Raw genomic sequence first — 22005 nt, 5'->3', positions numbered from 1 at the left:
CTCTCTGCAAAAAAAAAAAAAAAAGTGTAGTCTCTATGTCAGTGATGGTGAACCTTTTAGAGACCAAGTGCCCAAACTGCAACCAAATACCCACTTATTTATCGCAAAGTGCCAACCCGGCAATTTAACCTGAATACCAATATAGTATATCTTCCATGTACTTTATCATATAGCTATAATAGCTTAATAGCCTACATTCAGTGCGCTGCCTGTGCTGTTCATAGTGCGTCCTGTGCTGATGAATGGCATATTGGTACGCCATAGAGTTTTTCCTGGGTGCGGGTGCCCACATAGAGGGCTCTGAGTGCCGCCTCTGGCACCCGTGCCATAGGTTCGCCATCACTGCTCTAGGTAATTGGATTCCAGCTCACCCACCTTTTCTTGCAAGGTGCACGGATATAAAGGATGAAGCCTTGTTATAATAGGTTGAAAGCAAGGAAATCCGGCACTCAAAATTGATGAAGTCGTAGGTTCCTTTAGGCTACTTTCATACTAGCGTTCGATCGGATCCGTTCTGAACGGATCCGATCATATTAATGCAGACGGTGGCTCCGTTCAGAACGGATCCGTCTGCATTATATTGGCAAAAAAAAGCTAAGTGTGAAATTAGCCTGAGCGGATCCGTCCAGACTTTTACATTGAAAGTCAATGGGGGACGGATCCGTTTGAAGATTGAGCCATATTGTGGCATCTTCAAACGGATCCGTCCCCATTGACTTACATTGTAAGTCTGGACGGATCCGCACGGCCAGGCGGACACCCGAACGCTGCAAGCAGCGTTCAGGTGTCCGCCTGCTGAGCGGAGCGGAGGCTGAACGCTGCCAGACTGATGCAGTCTGAGCGGATCCGCATCCATTCAGACTGCATCAGGGCTGGACGGAAGCGTTCGGGTCCGCTCGTGAGCCCCTTCAAACGGAGCTCACGAGCGGACAGCCGAACGCTAGTGTGAAACTAGCCTTATTTGGTCATGCGATGTATCGGGTACAGAATGATTAATAACCAGTGATGCCCTTGTCAGTCTACGCGTTTCAAACGACAACGTTCTTATTCATGACTGTCATAAATAAGAACGTTGTCGTTTGAAACGCGTAGACTGACAAGGGCATCACTGGTTTTTAATCATTCTGTACCTCTGTACCCGATACATCGCATGACCAAATAAAGGAACCTACGACTTCATCAATTTTGAGTGCCAGATTTCCTTGCTTTCAACCAGATAAAAAGTGTAGCTGTAAAGTGAAGCTAGCAACCCCCTCCTTCCCAGCTGTAGGAGAAATGTATTAGGTTACTTTCACACTTGCGGTAGCCTAGTCCGGCAGCCTGCCAGATCCGTGCTACCGGAAGTCCACCGTGCCATGGGAAGTCTTCTCCTGCCCATTCACTATAATCGGGGCGGGCTGGAGGTCTGGCCGCAGCGCGGCAAACATGCTGAGAGGCGGCCTGAATGAAACTACAGCACGCTACAGTTTTTGTCTGGCTGCCTCTCAGCTTGTTTGCCATGCTGCGGCCAGACCTCCTGCCTACCCCCATAATGCCGACGGCATGGTAGACTTGCGGCAACACGGATCCGGCAGGCTGTTCCCCCGCCAGAACAGCCTGCCAGAATAGGCTACCGCAATTGTGAAAGTAGCCATATGCGGTTATATGCACTACAACCTCTCCGTTTCCGGCAGAGAACATCCTGCCAGAGTTCACTGGATCTGGCATTTCCAAATTCTCTAGATCACTGCTGGACTCTTAGGGCTCTTTCACACTTGCGTTGTCCGGATCCGTTGTGTACTCCATTTGCCGGGATTACACTCCGGATCTGGAAAAACGCAAGTGAACTGAAAGCATTTGAAGACGGATCAGTCTTCAAAATGCGTTCAGTGTTACTATGGCAGCCAGGACACTATTAAAGTCCTGGTTGCCAAAGTAGTAGGGGGGAGCAGTATATTTACCATCCGTGCGGCTCCCGGGGCGCTCCAGAATGACGTCAGAGTGCCTCATGCGCATGGATGACGTGATCCATGCGTCACTCTGGAGCTCCCGCGCTCCCCACTACACTTTACCATGGCAAACAGGACTTTAGCGTCCTGGCAGCCATGGTAACCATTCAGAAAAACGACGTTTAGCTTAAGGCCGGATCCGGATTAATGCCTTTCAATGGGCATTAATTCCGGATCCGGCCTCGCGGCAAGTGTTCAGGTTTTTTGACCGGAGCAAGAAGCGCAGCATGCTGTAGTATTTTCTCCGGCCAAAAAACGTTCCGGTCCTGGACTGAAGACATCCTGATGCATCCTGAACGGATTTCTCTCCATTCAGAATGCATGGGGATAATCCTGATCAGGATTCTTCCGGCATAGAGCCCCGACGACGGAACTCTATGCCGGAAAAGAACAACGCAAGTGTGAAAGAGCCCTTAGGCCTCTTGCACACAAACGATACAGATTAGGTCCGGATGCGTTCAGGAAAACTCACACCATTTTGCAAGCAAGTTCAGTCAGTTTTGTATGCAATTGCGTTCAGTGTTTTTCTGCGCGGGTGCAATGCGTTTTGATGCGCGCGTGATAAAAAACTGAAGGTTTACAAACAACATCTCTTAGCAACCATCAGTAAAAAACTCATCGCATCCGCACTTGCTTCCGGATACATTCGATTCTATGGGACCAGGGGTTCGTGAAAAACGCAGGATATAGAATATGCTGCGATTTTCATGCAACGTAGAACTGATGCGTAAAAAAAAAAAAAAAAACGCTCCTGTATACAGACCCATGGAAATAAATGGGTCAGGATTCAGTGCGGGTGCTAAGCATTCACGTCACTCATTGCACCTGCGCGGAAAACTCGCTCCTGTGAAAGTGGTCTTACCGGCATAAATGCCAAGTTTCAACCGAACAAATACCGACAGCTAGCATCTCTGATGGAGATGTGAACATAGCCTTAGCCCCTGCTGATGTGTGGCATCCACACCTAGAGGGGTATAACTGGAATTGCCAGAGATTTTGGTATATTTAGTTAGTAGGAGACCAATGATGTCTTGGTTGTCTCTCTAGGCCAGGGGTAGGCAACCTCCGGCACTCCAGGTGTTGTGAAACTACAACTCCTAGCATGCATATTTGCTCTGCTCTTCTCAGAACTCTCATAGAAATGAATGGAGCATGCTGGGAATTGTAGTTTCACAACAGCTGGAGTGTCGACTGTTGCTGATCCTTGCTCTAGGTCAAGGTAGGCAATTTCCAACGCTGCAGCTGTTGTGAAACTACAACTCCCAGCATGCATACTTGCACTGCTGTTCTCATGACTACGACAGAAATGAAAGGAGTTTGCTGGGAGTTGTAGTTTCACAACTGTTGGAGTGCTGAAGGTTGCTCACCCTGCTCTAGGCTACACGGTGATCTTGCGACCAAGGATTGTTGTGTAGCAGTGCAGCCATAGAATTGAAAGTGGCTGCAGCATTACTGGTAAGTTGCCATGACCCCCCCAGGACTGCAATAAAATCCGACAGGGATTTTTATTTATTTTTTCAATTCGGGGTTACGATTGCAGCAACTTGTTGCGCTGCAACCCCACTCATATCTATGGCTTCATTACTACAAAGCAATCCTTGGTCGCGCACTAAGTGTCACAGCCAAGATCACTGAGTAGCCCCAGCCTCATTGGCGCATTTCTCACCCTCTGTTTTGCATGCCTGGCTTAATGCATAATTTATATATGGATTTACCCCATTGATTCAAGCTCTTTTTTTTTTTCCCTTCCCCCACGACAGCACCACAGAGAGGGGATCCGTCCCCAGGAACAGGAAACCTGCAGAAATAAAAGGGTGGAGCCCCTCTCCCACCTCAGTGGTTTCCTGTCCCTGAAGCTGGGAACCTGCAGTTTTCTTTCAGGTACCACTAGTCTGCAAGTCCCAGAGGTTCTGGAGGGCTAGTTGGTAAATAACCTGCTGGGTGTCTATCGCCCATAGGTTGGGTTCGGCAGGACCCTAGGTGCCAGTGGAAGTTCGGGGCTTCGATCGAGCGCTTGCGGCAGGTGCGTGTGCCCCTCCGGTTGGAGTAAGGCCACGCAACATCAGGGGAGATGGAAGCAGCCCCAGGGGGGGTTTTGCATTCCTGTGCACAGGGCCGGATGGTCCTTCCCTGCGTGCGGAATCAGAGGGATTGACGGGAGACGCTTCAGAGGAACTTCCGGTAAGCAGATGCGTTCCATGTGACGCACTTCCGGTGGCTTGCGTTCCACTGGGATGCCATCAAGGTGGCGTGCGTTCCACTGCCTTGTTTCCAGCCGGGGATTACGCCTGTGGGCCGGTCTTCCCGGTGGGACTTATTTTAAATGAGCGTCCGGCAGCTGGACAAAGTAAGGTTCTAGTCTGCTGCCTCCTGTAAGCTGTCTGCCCTCCTGCCAGGTACCTCCTGTGCTTCTGGTAAAGATCTGGGTGTCGGCTTCTTCTTGTCCGGGTTTTCGCTGTATGTATTATTTTCCTAGCGTCATGGAAGAAGAAAAAAGACCCGACCCGGCAGGAGAGACCCCTGAGCCGGTATTTCAACTCAGATTCTGAAATCGTAAAGGGTAAGTGCCCAAGCCGGATTTTTTTTTTTTCTTTTAATATTGATGGGGTAATTTATCTATTTGTTTGTAGACAAGACCCAGGAAAGTTTTGACTGAACGGAAAAACAAGGAATGTGCTCTGTGTAGATGCCCTTTGTCCTCCTGCACACAAAAACTGTGCCAGCAATGCATAGACAAGACAGTCTCTGAAGAATCCCCTTGTTTCCTAAAAAACATTAAATCTCTCATTAGATCGGAGGTTAGATCTTCCTTGAAGTCCTGTAAAAAAAAAAAAAAATGATCTGCAGAGACTTGGTTGTCAGACCTGGATTCCTCAGACATTAATCTGGAGCAGGAGGCATTTAACTCTGCGTATTCCTCATCCTCTGGGGAGGAATTAGATAAGACCAACTTGTTTCTAGCCGAAGATACGGACAAGTTATTGGAAGCGATTCGTTGGAAGATATAAAAGATGGTAAATCAGTTGTGGATTCAGTTTTTGAGGGTCTTCAAGAGAAAAAATGAAGATGTTTCCCCTTACATAAGAGTGTTATGGCCCTCATTAATAAAGTAGAGAAAATCAGACAAAAAAGTCTTTATTCCCAGGAGGCTGAAAAGAAAATATTCCTTTGAGGAAGAGGTTTCTTCTTCCTGGGATAAGGCTCCAAAGATAGATGTTGCCTTTTCCAAAATATCTAGAAAATTCTCTCTTCAATTCGAGTACCTGGGATCTTTAAGAGATCCATTAGATAAAAAAGTTCACTCCTGTCTTAACTGCTTCCCGACCGCCTAACGCAGGGATGCGTCCTGGCGGCGGTCGATTCATTCCTCCTGGACGCATCTGGCGCGTCATCTCGCGAGACGTGAGATTTCCTGTGAACGTGCGCACACAGGCGTGCGCGTTCACAGGATCGGCCGGTAAGCAAGTGGATCTACAGCCTGCCAGCGGCGATCGTTCGCTGGCAGGCTGTAGATGCGATTTTTATTTTTATTTTTTTAACCCCTAACAGGTATATTAGACGCTGTTATCAAAACAAAAAGTGGATCTACAAAAAGTGGATCTAACCCCTAACAGGTATATTAGACGCTGTTATCAAAACAAAAAGTGGATCTACAGCCTGCCAGCGGCGATCGTTCGCTGGCAGGCTGTAGATGCGATTTTTATTTTTATTTTTTTAACCCCTAACAGGTATATTAGACGCTGTTTTGATAACAGCGTCTAATATACCTGGTCCTCTGGTGGTCCCTTTTGCTTGGATCGACCACCAGAGGACACAGGCAGCTCTGTAATTAGTAGCACCAAGCACCACACTGCACTACACCCCCCCCAAAAAAAAGGGGGGTCAGTCAGCACCTCCCAGTGCGCAGGTGCACGCTGCCATGGCAAAGACCTAGAGGAAAGAAAGAGACAATGCAGCAGCACTCTGCAAATCAGACAAAGTACAACAATGCTTGCAAAAATTATTGTGCTAATACGCTTATTTATAAAAGCGAGATGCTTGGACAATGCATTTTGTACAAAACCCATCTAAGCCCGTCTGCTGAACGGCAAGGCGATCTCTGTTAGACGGGTCCTAACGCTAAATACTACCTGTTATGCGCCATAATGACTGCCATAAAATTCAAGGAGTGTTGGACCCACATGCATGTTGGATCCACTCTGCCTTTTTCCATTTTTTTGTGCCAAAATGGCCTCCATTGCAAGGGATGCAGGTACCAACATGCATGCTGAGCCCACTCTATACCCTTCCTGGTATTAGACAGCTTCCAATGAATGTAGTGAGAGCAGGCTACAGCTTTAGGCCTCATGCACACGACCGTTGTGTGCATCCGTGGCCGTTGTGCCGTTTTCCGTTTTTTTTCGCGGACCCATTGACTTTCAATGGGTCCGTGGAAAAATCGGAAAATGCACTGTTTTGCAGCCGAGGCCGTGATCCGTGTATCCTGTCCGTCAAAAAAATATGACCTGTCCTATTTTTTTGACGGACAACGGTTCACGGACCCATTCAAGCAGGGGGCAGACCCCCTCCCCAGTTTGAATATCGTTGGTGGCACAGTGTGCGCCCACCATCGGGCCCCCCTTCCTCCCTCTAGTGTAATAAATCGTTGGTGGCACAGTGTGCGCCCCCCATCGGGCCCCCCCTTCCTCCATCTATTGTTATAAATCGTTGGTGGCACAGTGTGCGCCCCCCATCGGCCCCCCTCCCTCTATAGCAGTAACAACATTGGTGGCAGTGTGCGGCCTCCCATTCCCCCCCCCCCAGCGGAGTTCCGATCGGAGTCCCAGTTTAATCGCTGGGGCTCCGATCGGTAACCATGGCAACCAGGAAGCTACTGCAGCCCTGGTTGCCATGGTTACTTAGCAATAGTACAACAGTAGAAGATTCATGCTTGCTGCTGCGATGTCTGTGACCGGCCGGGAGCTCCTCCTACTGGTAAGTGACAGTTCTTTAGCAATGCGCCGCACAGACCTTTCACTTACCAGTAGGTGGAGCTCCCGGCCGGACACTGCCACCAATGTTGTTACTGCTATAGAGGGAGGGGGGCCGATGGGGGGCGCACACTGTGCCACCAACTATTTATAACAATAGAGGGAGGAAGGGGGGGGCCCGATGGGTGGCGCACACTGTGCCACCAACGACTTATTACACTAGAGGGAGGACAGGGGGCCCGATGGGGGGCGCACACTGTGCCACCAACGATATTCAAACTGGGGAGGGGGGGGGGGGGTCTGCTGCCTGGCAGCCCTGATCTCTTACAGGGGGATATGATAGTACAATTAACCCCTTCAGGTGCGGCACCTGAGGAGTTAATTGTGCTGATCACGGCCCCCTGTAAGAGATCGGGTGCTGCCAGGCAGCAGGGGGCAGTCTTGTACAAAGTTTGTAGTGTATTCTAACTAGAAGCGTCCCCATCACCATGGGAACGCCTCTGTGTTACAATATACTGTCGGATCTGAGTTTCACGAAGTAGCTCATATCCGACAGTATATTCTAACATAGAGGCGTTCCCATGGTGATGGAGACTCTTCAAGTTAAAATATACCATCGGATTGGAGAAAACTCCAATCCGATGGTATAAAAGAACTCCAGACTTTACATTGAAAGTCAATGGGGACGGATCCGTTTGAAATGGCACCATATTGTGTCAACATCAAACGGATCCGTCCCATTGACTTGCATTGTAATTCAGGACGGATCCGTTTGGCTCCGCACGGCCAGGCGGACACCAAAACGACTTTTTTTTTTCATGTCCTCCAAAAATCAAGGAAGACCCACGCACGAAAAAACGGTCACGGACCCCGTTTTTGCGGACCGTGAAAATAAACTGTCGTGTGCATGAGGCCTTATACTGAAAGTAATTCAAATCAGCCTATGGGGCAGACAGGCTAATCAGGAAGCTGTCTAGCACCAGGAAGGGTATAGAGTGGGCTCAGCATGCATGTTGGTACCTGCATCCCTTGCAATGGAGGCAATTTTGGCACAAAAAATGGAAAAAGGCAGAGTGGATCCAACATGCATGTGGGTCCAACACTCCCTGAATTTTATGGCGGTCATTATGGCGCATAACAGGTAGTATTTAGTGTTAGGACCCGTCTAACAGAGATCGCCTTGACGTTCGGCAGACGGGCTTAGATGGTTTTGTACAAAATGCATTGTCCAAGCATCTCGCTTTTATAAATAAGCGTAGTATTAGCACAATAATTTTTGTAAGCATTGTTGTACTTTGTCTGATTTGCAGAGTGCTGCTGCATTGTCTCTTTCTTCCCATATAGACTCCCTGATCACCCCCCTGTCATTGATCAGGGTGGTGATCAGGGAGCCTGTAAGGCTCCATTCAGACATTTTTTGGGCACAAGTTAGCGGAAATTGTTTTTATTTTTGTTTGTTTGTAAGAAAAAAAAACAAAGTCTTATATTCCACTAAGGCCCCTTTCACACGGGCGAGTTTTCGGTGCGTGCGGTGAACGTATTGCACCCGCACTGAATCCTGACCCATTCATTTCTATGGGGCTGTGCACATGAGCGGTGATTTTCACGCATCACTTGTGCGTTGAGTGAAAATCGCAGCATGCTCTATATTGTCCGATTTTCACGCGACGCAGGCCCCATAGAAGTGAATAAGAAGCGTGAAAATCGCATGGCATCCGCTAGCAAGTACGGATGCGGTGTGATTTTCACGCACGGTTGCTAGGAGACGATCGGGATGGAGACCCGATCATTATTATTTTCCCTTATAACATGGTTATAAGGGAAAATAATAGCATTCTGAATACAGAATGCATAGTAAAACAGCACTAGAGGGGTTAAAAAAATATAAAAAATAATTTAACTCGCCTTAGTCCACTTGATCGCGAAGCCGGCATCTCCTTGTGTCTCCGCTGCTGATGAACAGGACCTGGGGTGAGCTGCTGCATTAAATAGAGGTTAAGGACCTTTGATGACGTCACTCCGGTCATCACATGGTCTTTTACCATGGTGAATCACCATGGTAAAAGATCATGTGACGTACCATGTGATGACCGGAGTGACAGGAAAAACAAAAAAATCAACTTCCGCTAACTTGTGCCCAAAAAATGTTTTTTTTATGAACTCGCCATGCCCCTCATTGAATACCTTGGGGTGTCTTCTTTCCAAAATGGGGTCACGTGGGGTATTTATACTGTCCTGGCATTTTAGGGGCCCTAAAGTGTGAGAAGAAGTCTGGGATCCAAATGTCTAATAATGCCCTCCTAAAAGGAATTTGGGCCCCTTTGCGCATCTAGGCTGCAAAAAAGTGTCACACATGTGGTATCGCCGTACTCAGGAGAAGTTGGGCAATGTGTTTTGGGGTGTCATTTTACATATACCCATGCTGGGTGAGATAAATATCTTGGTCAAATGCCAACTTTGTATTAAAAAAAGGGGGGAAAAGTTGTCTTTTGCCGAGACATTTTTCTCACCCAGCATGGGTATATGTAAAAAGACACCCCAAAACACATTGCCCAACTTCTCCTGAGTACGGCGATACCACGTGTGACACTTTTTTGCAGCCTAGGTGGGCAAAGGGGCCCACATTCCAAAGAGCACCTTTAGGATTTCACAGGCCATTTTTTACACATTTTGATTTCAAACTACTTCCCACACATTAGGGCCCCTAAAATGCCAGGGCAGTATAACTACCCCACAAGTGACCCCATTTTGGAAAGACACCCCAAGGTATTTCATGATGGGCATAGTGAGTTCATGGAAGTTTTTATTTTTTGTCACAAGTTAGTGGAATATGAGACTTTGTAAGGGAAAATAAATAATTATAATTCATCATTTTCCGCTAACTTGTGACAAAATAAAAAGTTCTATGAACTCACTATGCCCATCAACGAATACCTTAGGGTGTCTGCTTTCCGAAATGTTTTTTTTTTTTTTTACTGTCTGGGCATTGTAGAACCTCAGGAAACATGACAGGTGCTCAGAAAGTCAGAGCTGCTTCAAAAAGCTGAAATTCACATTTTTGTACCATAGTTTGTAAACGCTATAACTTTTACCCAAACCATTTTTTTTTTTTTTTACCCAAACGTTATATTTTTTTTTTTATCAAAGACATGTAAAACAATAAATTTTGAGAAAAATGTGTATATATAGATGTTGTTTTTTTTGAAAAATTTTACAACTGAAAGTGAAAAATGTCTTTTTATTTTTGCAAACATTTTAGTACATTTCGAGTAATAACAAAAAGTAAAAATGTCAGCAGCAATGAAATACCACCAAATGAAAGTGAGAAGAAAAGGAGGTAAAATTCATTTGGGTGGTAAGTTGCATGATCGAGCAATAAACTGTAAAAGTAGTGTAGTGCAGAATTGTAAAAAGTGGTCTGGTCATTAAGGGTGTTTTAAGCTAGGGGAGCTGAGGTGGTTAAATATACCTGGGAAGCATCCACCTCCACTTTTAGATCTAGTATAGCTTCTACAGTGGCAGTCAGATCCATGGTTATATGGTTGGATAGATTGGAGACCCAGATTTGTGAAAAATGCCTCTGAGACCAGATTTTGGCCTCTTCCCTACCTTACAGAAAGCGACAGATTTTTTTTTTTGGGCTGATGCGTCAGTGGATTCTATTAGACTGTTGGCTCAGGCCTCGTCTCTTTCCAATTTGGCTCGCAGAGCTCTGTGGTTAAAGAATTGGAGGGGAGGAGACCTGTCATCAAAACAACGCTTATGTGGTATCCCTTGCCAGGGAGAATTTTTGTTTGGCCTATATTTAAATTCCCTTCTAGAAAAAGCAGCAGACCATAAAAGAAGATTTCCAGGTGTCTCTACGGGTTTCTCCTCAAATTCCTTTTCCAGATCCAGGCGTTCTTTTCGCTCCTCTTGGTTTAAAAGAAGAAGCTGTGGTAGTGAGAAAAGCGAGAACTCTAGATCAAGAGTGTTTGGGAGCAGGGGTATCCTGTTTGGAAATTCCTCATCTCAGCCTAAAAAGCCATTACAACAACAATGATGACACCAGAAGTTTTGTGGGAGGAAGACTAAGATTCTTCCTTTCTGCATGGGAAGAAGTTGGGGTAAGTTGGGTTCAGAGAATAATAAAAGGCCTGAAACTAGGTCTATCTGCAATGGAAACTGAGGTTTTGAGTTTAGATGAAAAGCAAGTCCTAATACGGAACAAGGAAAGGGGTACTATCCCCCCTCCTTTTTAATAAAATTGCAGAACCTTTTGCACTATTATAAACCTTAAACAAGCACCTTGTCCTGAGAGAATTTAAAATGGAAACAGTAAAGTCCGTAATTCAACTACTATTCCCAGGTTGTTACATGGCTGTCCTCGACTTGAGAGACGCGTATTATGTCCCCATTCACGCATGTCACCAGCAGTTCCTCAGAGTGGCTGTAAGAATCAGGTGTCAGATTCGCCACTTCCAATATCGGGCACTTCCATTTGGTCTTTCCATGGCCCTGAGAATATTCACAAAGATAATTTCAGAAGTGGCATCCTTTATAAGGAAAGAGGACATTTTATTCCTACCATACCTAGACTATTTCCTGATCATTGCAGACTCTCATCTAAATTGTGTCACAGCCGTACAGAAAGTGTCGGACATCTTGAAACGTTTAGGATGGATGATAAATCTGGAAAAGTCCCGGTTAAACCCAAAGACTCATCAGTTATTCCTGGGTCTCCTATTGAATACCAGATCCCAAAAGGTTTTCTAACAGAAGCGAAGATTACAAAGATGCAGGGGAGGTTTCAGATGTTGAGGACATCAGATTGTCTGTCCATCCGGAAGGCCATGTCAGTGCTTGGGTCCCTAACGTCTTGTATTCCAGCAGTACAGTTTACTCAGTTCCACACCCGTGCCTTATAGATAGAGATCCTTTTCACCTTGGGAAAATAGGGAAGCTCTTTGGAGACAAAAATAAAAATCTTGAAAGAGACTTTGAGAAGTCTGAGATGGTAGCAGGAAAAGTCGAATTTAGATCAAGGAATTCCCTGGAATGTCTCCAGCCCAGTGGTATTGCCCATGGATGCCAGTCCCTTTGGATGGGAGGCTCACTTTCTAGACTAGGTCATTCAGGGGACATGGTCCCCAATTCAGAGGACTTTCTCCTCGAACAGGAAAGAGTTGTTAGCGGTGAGGGTAGCCTTACAGAAGGAAATTCCTCCTAATCTATGCAGATCACATAAGGATTTTGTCGGACAATCGAGCTGCGGTGGAATTTTTTTTGCTCTCTCAACCCGAAAGAATCCCTGTTTGGAGTAGCTGCTCTTCTCCTGAATTGGAGCTTCCCTTTGGGTTATGCTTCTCCTCCCCCCCCCCCCTCCAATTAATTCCTCTAGTGTTAAGGAAGATCAGGGACAAGGGAGCAAGGATTATACTAATAGCATCCTTCTGGCCAAAGAGAGCCTGGTTCTCTCTCCTAATATCTATGTCAATATCAGATCCATGAATCCTTCCGGAAACCCCGGATCTTCTCAAACAGGGACCAGTTTGCCACCCAGACGTCAGAGGTTTACATCTGACAGCCTGGAATTTGAAAGGGCACTATTGAGTGATCAGGGGTTTTTTGAGGCCCTTGTATCCACATTATTAAAGAGTAAGAATGATGTTACTATATGAATTTATGCGAGGGTTTGGAGTAAATTACCTTGCATTTCTAGGGGTCAAGTCGGGCTCGGTACCTTCGGAGACTTCTGTCTTCCAGATACTGGAATTTCTACAAAGTGGGTTATCAGTGGGTCTAGCTAAGAGTACTTTAAAGATCCAAGTATCCGCTCTCTCCGCCCTTTTTCATAAAACCTTTGCCTCTAACCCATGAGTGGAAAGATTCTTTAAAGCAGTAGACAGAATTCTACCATTAAAATCTCCTAGTATGGCCCCATGGGATTTAAACTTAGTTCTGAATGCTTTGACCCATGAACCATTTGAACCGTTCTCTTCCTGTTTGGTAAAACTCCTGTCGTTCTAACAGGTTTTGTTGGTAACCCTGACTTCCGCCAGAAGAGTCAGCGAAATACAGGCCTTGTCTATAAACCCAAATTGTGGGCCGCAATGCACAAACACCCACGGTGGGGCAGCCGCAGCGGATCGCGGACCCATTCACTTTAAAGAGGACCTCTTCATCGGTCCAAACATTGTGAACTAAGTATCATGATCTGTACAGCGGCGCCCAGGGATCTCACTGCACTTACTATTATCCCTGGGCGCCGCTCTGTTCTCCTGCTATGCCCTCCGGTATCTTCGGTCACTAGGTTATAGTAGGCGGAGACTTAGGGGACTTGGTTATAGTAGGCGGAGCCAGCCCTTGTTCTCCTGGGCGTCTTCTTCTCCCAGGCTGTAGCGCTTATCAATCGCAGCGCAGAGCTCAGACTGGGAGGTTTTTTTTTTGTTTGTTTTTTTCTCTTCTCCCAGGCTGTGAGCTGTGCGCTGCGATTTGGCCAGCGCTACAGCCTAGGAGACGCCCAGGAGAACAAGGGCAGTCTCCGCCTACTATAACCAAGTGCCTGAAGATACCGCAGGGAATAGCAGGAGAACGGAGCGGCGCCCAGCGATAAGTGCAGTGAGATCCCTGGGCGCCTCTGTACAGATCATGATACTTGGTTCACAATGTTTGGACCGATGAAAGGTCCTCTTTAATGGGTCCGCGATCCGGCCGTTCCGCAAAAAGATAGGACATGTCCTATCTTTTTGCGGGACGGAAGTACTGGACAAAACCCCACGGAAGCACTCCGTTCCGTGCTTCCATTCCGCATCTCCGGATTTGCGGACCCATTGAATGAATGGGCTGAAAGATCAGATGTTTCCATTGAGCAGATTTGCAAAGCTGCCACGTGGTACTCTCCTTCCACCTTCTACAGGCTCTATCGTCTTCAACTAAATTCTTTCTCTGATCTCCTTTTTGGTACCAGGCAGGGGCATAGTTCTAGGGGGTGCAGAGGTAGTGGTCGCTACCGGGCCCAGGAGCTTGAGGGGGCCCAAAGACCCTTGTGCCACAGAAGAAGACAACAGTATTATAGAAAGTGCATGCTGGTCAAGTTACACCTCTGGCTGGAGGGAGGGGGTTAGGTCAAGAATTTGGCATGGGGGGATGGCATTTAAATTTTTGCCTCAGGCAGCACAAAGGGGGATGTGCTTCCATGGCCACAAAGCACTGAGGGAAGGGGGTCCGAGCTAAACTCTTGTACTAGGGTCCATTAGCATTTAGCTACGCCCCTGGTAACAGGGTTCTTCAGATGGTGTCCCACCCATAAGGAAAGGGTGTTCTCTGTGGTGCTGTCGTGGGGGAAGGGAAAAATTATGATTACACTTACCTGTAATTGGATTTTCCAGACCCCTTGACAGCACCCTTCCTTATTACCTCCCTTTTGGGTTTTCATGGTTCTTTTCTCATGCATTGGGTGTAGCAAAAAAAAAAAAAAAAACTAACTTGGGTTGGAGTCACTCTCATGCTCTGTAAACCACTGAGGCGGCTTTTATGTCTGCAGGTTTCCTGTACCTGGGGTTGGATCCCCTCTCTCTGGTGCTGTCGTGGGGTCTGGAAAATCTGATTACCTATAGGTGTAATAATCATATATAATAATTTTGTCTTTGTTTCTCTGTTATTCCTGCTAGAGGTTTATGAATAAATGTACAGCTAGGTGTTAACAGCTGGGGGTGTTCCTGCAATTGATAACATTTTAGTTGAAATAAAAGGGAAACAGCACAACATACATTTATAACATAAGATTATTTACTGTGACAGGTCTATAGTGAGCTTGTATGTGCTTATTGGGTGGTTGTAGAAACAGTTCTGTAAGGCCAGATTCACATATTCAGGTTTCTATATTCTTCGCCTAGAGGCCCTAGACATTATAGCTGCAGAATCCACATGCAGAAACGGTGTGTTAGCTCCATTCCGTTATCATGGGGCATGCACAGATGCACTGGCCAGTTCATGGCAGAAAGTGTGAACTAGGGTTGTTTTCGATACCCAAATTTTGATTCGCTTTCAATCCATTGTCCTATTCGCCCTAATAGAGCTCTATTACGGTGAATACCACTTCACACTCTCCCTGCTGCCCTGTGCATAGTACTCAGTAGCGCCCCGGCTGCCATGGTAACCGATTGGAGCCCCAGGATTACACTGCTGGGGCTCCGATCGGAACTGCCACCAATGATTTTAGTACTGGGGGGGGGGGGGGGTTGAGGTAAAGGGGCGCACTGCACCACCAATGATTTTAATGTTGGGGTAGGGAGTGCACTGCACCACTAATGATTTTAATACTGGGGGGAGGGCACACTGCGCCACCAATGATAATATAATTAACATTTAATACAGGAGGGCGCCTGAGGGGTTAACTGCCACTAATCGCAGCTCCCTGCCAGCACCCGTCTCCGGGATTTGCATTAAACAATTACTTTCATTGGTGGCGCAGTCGGCCCGCCCCTCTCTCCTCATTGGTGGCAGCAGCGGCACAGGGGGGAGGGAAAGACTGCTTCCTTCTCCCCTGTGCTGCTGTGGAGAACACGGAGAGCGCTGATAGTAGCGCGTTCATTGTTCCGATACTAGACTGCGCAATAGCGGAGCCTAATATTGAAAAAAAGGCAAATCCTGGTATCTAGGTCAATACCAGGCAAAAGTATAGATTGGTATTGAAAATTCGATACCCGAAACAACCCTAGTGTGAACATGGTCTAAAATATGGTCTATTATACGTCCCTTTTCATTTGCAGTACTTAGGGGTACTTTCACACTTGCATCAAAGATTTCCGGTACTGGGTTCCGTATTCTGAATGGAAAACAATCTTTTAGGATGCATCAGGATGTCTTCAGTTCAGTCCCTTTTACTGTATATGGCCGGAGAAAATACCGCAGCATGCTGCATTTTTCTCTCCGGACAAAAATCCTTAACACATTATTATTTTTTTTCCATTGGAATGTATTAGTGCCGGATCCGGCATTAAAATTGCTGCACTGACAAATGGTTTACGTTTGCATACGGATTTCCAGATCCGGCAGGCAGTTCTGGAGACGGAACTGCCTGCCGGAATCCAGCGACGCAAGTGTGAAAGTACCCTTAGTCTGCTGGTAGTGGCGCTGGAAGGTGTAGGTGTCTGTCTAGGTGGTGTATTTTTCGGTTGCATGAGTTTGACTGTGCTATATAAATAGTATGCCCATTTTATTTTAAGTGAGCGAAGGCTGTTCTGTCCATGTGGCCTAATAAGACATGTGAACATGGTTGTCATAATGAGATAATACCCTTAATAAATGTTGGCACATTTTACTTCTGCTGTTAAAGGGGTTGTAATATTGATGGCCTATTTTTAGGATAGGCCATCAATATCGGGTTAGAGAAGGTCCGACTCCCAGCACCCCCACCGAAGCATTAAACTTCAGTTAGGCACTGTTCAGACTGGTGTCAAGGTACCCCTATAACGCTGGAGTTCTGAAGCCGTCGCCATCCCTCTGCTTCGGGATACTTGCCAACGTTGCTCTGTCTGTGCCAGCCACCAAAGCCCTGATGCTGTTCTGCTAGGCCAGGGATCAGCAACCTTCAGCACTCCAGCTGTTGTGTAACTACAATTCCCAGCATGCCCCATTCATTTCTGTGAGTTCTGAGAAGAGCAGAGGAAGTATGCATGCTGGGAGTTGTAGTTTCACAACAGCTAGAGTGCCAGAGGTTGCCTACCCCTGTGCTAGGCCTATGTAGTCTATTGCTTCCACCTGCAGCCTCTCCCCTTAGGACATGCACATGTACCTCTTGACTTCTTAAAGGGCCAGCGCACACACCTTCATCTGCCCCAGTCTATGGAAGCCTGCCTTGGGATATTTAAGGCTCCTTCCCCAGTGGGCAATAGACCGTTTAGTTGACTAGTCCCTGCATAGTATTGTTTGGACCATGTATAGACCCTCGCCTGTTAACTGGATTTGACCCTTGTCTTTCTGACCATCTCTCCCCCTGTTCCTCATGTTGACTCTCTGCTGCCTGTCCTGATCTTTGGGATGTTTACTGGATTGTGTAAATACTGCCCGCCCTGACCTCTGCTTGTTTCCAGACTAAGCTCACATATAGTGTGATTTCTTTATGTATAGCAATTCTTTAGCATCGTGCTATTAATATAAATTGCCTTTTTCTGCAGAACATCTGGAGACGCCTCACGCCTGACCTATGAAAGTCATCAATGATCCTTCCATGCCCGGAGCAGGCTCTGAGCGGCGAGTGTTGTTATATCCATTAGACAGGGAGGACCCTTTTCCAGGAACTATGGAAGAGATAAAAATCAGTATAGTTAATGATCGAGCAACTGGATTGAAACGAGAAAGGGATGAAATCTCAGCAGTGACTCCTTCGGCTAAGAGATCATGTCGTGCTGGCTTTAGTTGTAGCACACCTTCATCTGCCTCTACCCGTACATGGTCCTCCCAGAACCCGGGTTTTGCAGCCTGGCAACCGCTAGGGGAAGGTGATGAGTTGGATGATTCTTTATTGGATCTGTCCAGTGATGAGAGTAACTCTCCCTTGGGCTTGACTCAGGATGAAATGGACACCTGTTTGCTGGATGATGATGATGACTCTTGCTATGCTGCTGAACCTTCAATAATGTATAATGAGATGCCTACATCTGTGGTCACATTTACACCTTCAGAGTCAGAAAATGAAGGCAAGAATAGTCGCGCTTCACTTTGTGAGACACTGGAGATTGCTGACATTTCAGCTGAAGAACCAGAGTGTGAGGGAGACATAAGCAGCTATGCTGCAATGCCTCCATCACCCTCCCATTCAGCTATAGACCCTGCAGAGGGGTTTGAATCAAACCAAACCAGTGTATGCAACGTGAAATCCCCTCATGAGCTACTGGCAGCTAAATCGGTGATGGACAGCGATCTGCTAACACCACTGTTGGACATAAAGGAAGCGCCTACTTCTCAGCTTCCTAAGTCATGCTCTCCACAACCTCTGCAGCCATCCATCTCATTATATAGGATTGATGATGCAGAGAATAGGATTGAGGACCCAGGCTTTGTTTTTGATTGTGATATTGACAATATCTTGACAATAAGTCCTGGGGTTGCTTTTTCATCAGAAGAAGACAGTGGTGTACAAATGGCAGCCAATACCACTAAAGGTACCAGTTCAGTAATATCAGACTCTGCAATGTCTCCATCACCCTCCTATTCAGCTATAGACCCTGCAGAGGTGATTGAACCAAACCAATCTAGTGTATGCAATGTGAAATCCCCTCATGAGTTACTGGCAGCTAAATCAGTGATGGACAGCGATCTGCTAACACCACTGTCGGACGTAAAGGAAGCTCCTGCTTCTCAGCTTCCTAAGTCATGCTCTTCACAACCTCTGCAGCCATCCATCTCATCGTATTGGATTGATGATGCAGAGAATTGGAGTGAGGACCCAGGCTTTGTTTTTGATTGTGATATTGACAATCTCTTGACAATAAGTCCTGGGGTTGTCTTTTCATCAGAAGAAGACAGTGGTGTACAAATGGCAGACAATACCAGTAAAGGTACCAGTTCACTAATATCAGACTCTGCAATACCTCCAGCGGATTTAGAGTCTGATCAGGTTTTAACAGTCCATGCGGCAAGCTCCAATACTTCAGATGCAACTCGGAACCATCCCCCACCTCTTAATACAGATAGCTTACCCAAGGTTTATCATCATCATCCACCTGCAAAACCAGAGCCCATAAATGAATCTTTACCTTCCACAACTTCCCCTATAGTTACTGCAGAGCCAAAACTGACCACTGAGTCTCCTGGAACCGAACAAAATGTAGAGTCTGAAAAGCCATCCAAGGTTGAAGAAAGTAACGGCGTTCAGAACGATGAGCCTACCTCAAAGCCAACAGATCCAACTCCAAGTGCTAATGGCAGTCAGTCCAAGGTATGTTTTTGGATCTACTCACATTTTGGTTCTAAACCGTCATAAAATGGGAAATGTAGTTAAATACCAAAGGAATGTTAAGGAGTTTGTATTCCAGTATATAACAAGGGACTGCTCCACCCTAAGGTTACGTTCATAGCAAACATTTGAAGGAAGTATGTGATGTGTAGGGCATGCTACAGGCTTGAAACTTTGCAACTTACTCTAAAATCCAATGTAAATGGGTGTTGGAAAACCTTATTGCTTTTTACTGTAGTTTCTTGCAGCTGTTCGTTGTGGGGCAGCACTCAAAATCCCCCATGTCTGAATGTGGCCTAAATGAGCGTATGTGCCTACAGCTGAAATCTCATTGGCCTATGTGAAGGATAACTCATCAAAGTTTACTTCTCTGAGGATATGCTGGCATGGGTCTGGGATACCAACTGATCCTGTAAATGAGTGGGCTGCATCGCTGGAGCGAATAGGGCTATCTAGAGCTCCCTGCACGGCCAGGTGGCATAACAGGTGGTTCATGAGCACAGAGTTTAGATAAAAAGAAAATAGGAATACTTTGTATAATAGACTATAACGTATGGAAGATGCAGTATTTACAGGTAAAGGTAAGGAATGTGGACAGCCTGTATTATGTACTGGAGAAGATAATTTCATAGACTGCTGTCCAGTAAAAAGTAGCCATATACCGTATGCACGCTGCTAGTATTTGCAGAACGGGATCTCCAACCTTGAAATGGTGCCGATTGCCACAGATATCTGCTTTATACAGACTGAGCAGTGTATTCTACAGTATAACTCATCCAATCATTTGGCAAAATGCCCATACCAGCAGTGTTGGTGAACAGAGTTTGCAGTAAGTAGGGGGATTTGTTCAAGGCCAGAAATGATGTCTGTAATTATCTGCTAGAGTAACGGATATGGTTTCTCAAAGTTCCCCCTTTCTCTCTGGAGTTGTCGTATCAGATGGGAATAAGGTTGCTCATGCCAGTTGCATAGAATGCAATGGATTTACCCCAGCTGGGTATGTTCTCTACAGCATTCAGTAGTGGGCATGCCCTCAGAGCAGCCGTCCTATATGAAGAGGTTGCATAACTGAATAAAAATAACGCTCTATACTGACACTTTATTAACAGCTGATACAACACTGGATGCCTTCTGCTTGGCTAATAAAGTATATACAGCTCTGACCAGAGTTCATTATAAAGCAAATGCAGGGGCGTATAGTGGAAGAAGCTGCTACTGGGCCCGAACTCGGAAGTCCTTGAGGAGGACTGAAAGATTTTGTCAGAACCCCCAGCAGTGACCAGGCTGTTGGGCCTCATCTGAGATCACTCTTGACTCGTCACAGGAGTGTGGGTTGCACAGGAGGTTGGGATTGCTGGAAAGGGAAAGGGGGGAGGGACCCGTTCAAAAAATTTCTGTGGGGCCTAGGTATTTGTAGTTACACCACTGAGCAAATGTATAGTGGCTAACTTTTGTTTGGCAACCTGTATATTTTTACATTTTTGGAAACTGACAACTAGATTATCTGAAGATCCTGTTCAAATTCTCACACTTAGGCTCCATTCACACGTCTGCAAATGGGTCCACATCCCTTCCGCAAATTTGCGGAACGGGACTTCACATAACTACTAGGACCCCCAAATAATAAGCCGTTCTGACATTCCCTGACAGTGATGATTTCAGATCATTATTTTTATTTTTCGTTCCGTTGTTGAGATCCGTATGCGGAACAATTCATTTCAATGGTTCCACAAAAAAAAAAAAAAAAAACAGAATGTACTCCATATGCATTTCGTTTCCGTTCTGCTAAAAGATAGAACTTGTCCTATTATTGGCCGCAAATAACGTTCCGTCACTCCATTCAAGTCAATGGGTTTGCAAAAAATACAGAATGCATATGAAACACATCTGTATGTCATCCGTTTTTGGCGGATCCATGCCCACTTTGCCCATGTGTTTTTACTGTTTACAAATATTACTGTAGCTAGGGCTACATAGTGACAATGGTCGCAGCCAGTATCGCTGACTAGAAGTGATCCTGTAGAAATTAATGGGATCACTGCGGCCGTGTTGGATTTTTTGCAACTGCCGTGAGTGGTGATGGCCATGACAGCTGTCGCCATGTAGCCCTAGGCTTATATTTTAGGTTATCATCGATGCTTGGTGAGGGACTAGTACAGATGTTCTTTTAATTAAAGAGGTTGTCTCCTCTTAGACATTGGTGGCATATTGCTAGGATAAGCCACCAATGTCACGAAGCTGCGGGTCCCAGTTGTAGGACCTGCAGCTATCTCCATAACATCTGCGAATGCTCGGCCGCCGTCCATTCATATCTGTGGGACTAACCAATAGCCCAGCGCTGGCTTAGCTGTCTTCAGCAGTCCCATATAAGTTAATGGAAGGGAGGGGAGTGCTCTCCATTAATTTCTATCGGACTCACTCAGCTATTTTCAGAACTCCCATAGAAATTAATGGAGAGCACATTGCACATGCACTTTCCTTCACTTTCAGGGGTATTTTTTGGAGATAGGTGCAGATCCCACTTCTGAAACCCCAACCTATCTGACTTTGGTATAGGCTAGTGACCTACAGGAGGTAACCTACGTACTTTGCAAACATAAATGTGAAATGTAATGTTTGTGATTGTTCTTTCCTCTGAACAGATCGTGGCCTCTTCAGCTTGTAAGACGCACAGTTCTTCAGACCCACAAAAGAAAAAGCCAGTAATTGCAGTTACAGCATTACGTGGACCATCTTTCAGGTACCATATATAAAACTCACATGTAAGGACATGGAAACCTGAAGACGCTAAAGTAATACAATTTTTACACAATCTGCTACTATAACGTTAGATTTTATGGTACTGCTTCATTTTAGCTTTCATGATGTAAACTGGTATGGTACTTTACCAAATATTTACGGTAGCGGATATGCTATAATAAAACAAAAATTACAAAAAAGGGAAATCCAGGCAGCGCGATCCAATCACAGCAGAGAGCGTAATAGCAAGGGAAAAGGTGAGGTTTTTTTTTTTTTTTTTAGGAATGAAGCAGCCAGCACAGGCACGTGACGTAGTGAGTTACGCTGCCGCCCTCCTGCCTGATATGGAGGATTGTAGTAAGTACTA

At 46.0% G+C, this 22005-nt stretch overlaps 1 protein-coding gene across 2 annotated transcripts in view; it reads left to right on the top strand.

Moving 5' to 3' along the window:
• Positions 1-22005, top strand: part of LOC122932190 (S100P-binding protein-like) — a 48612-nt gene that overhangs the window by 1792 nt on the left and 24815 nt on the right. The window contains exons 1-3 of one of the 2 annotated variants that reach the window (XM_044286467.1): positions 3898-4169; positions 17119-18881; positions 21542-21639. In XM_044286467.1, the coding sequence (XP_044142402.1) occupies positions 17148-18881; positions 21542-21639 (1832 nt within the window). In that variant the 5' untranslated portion in view covers positions 3898-4169; positions 17119-17147. Of the gene's footprint in view, positions 1-3897; positions 4170-17118; positions 18882-21541; positions 21640-22005 lie in introns of those variants that run through there. The other variant, XM_044286466.1, reaches the window with a different exon arrangement.

Source organism: Bufo gargarizans, chromosome 3 (assembly GCF_014858855.1).
Source record: "Bufo gargarizans isolate SCDJY-AF-19 chromosome 3, ASM1485885v1, whole genome shotgun sequence".
NCBI classification, from domain to species: Eukaryota; Metazoa; Chordata; class Amphibia; order Anura; family Bufonidae; genus Bufo; species Bufo gargarizans.
Note: the sequence above shows the minus strand (reverse complement) of the source record. Positions and strands in the feature narration are given on the sequence as shown.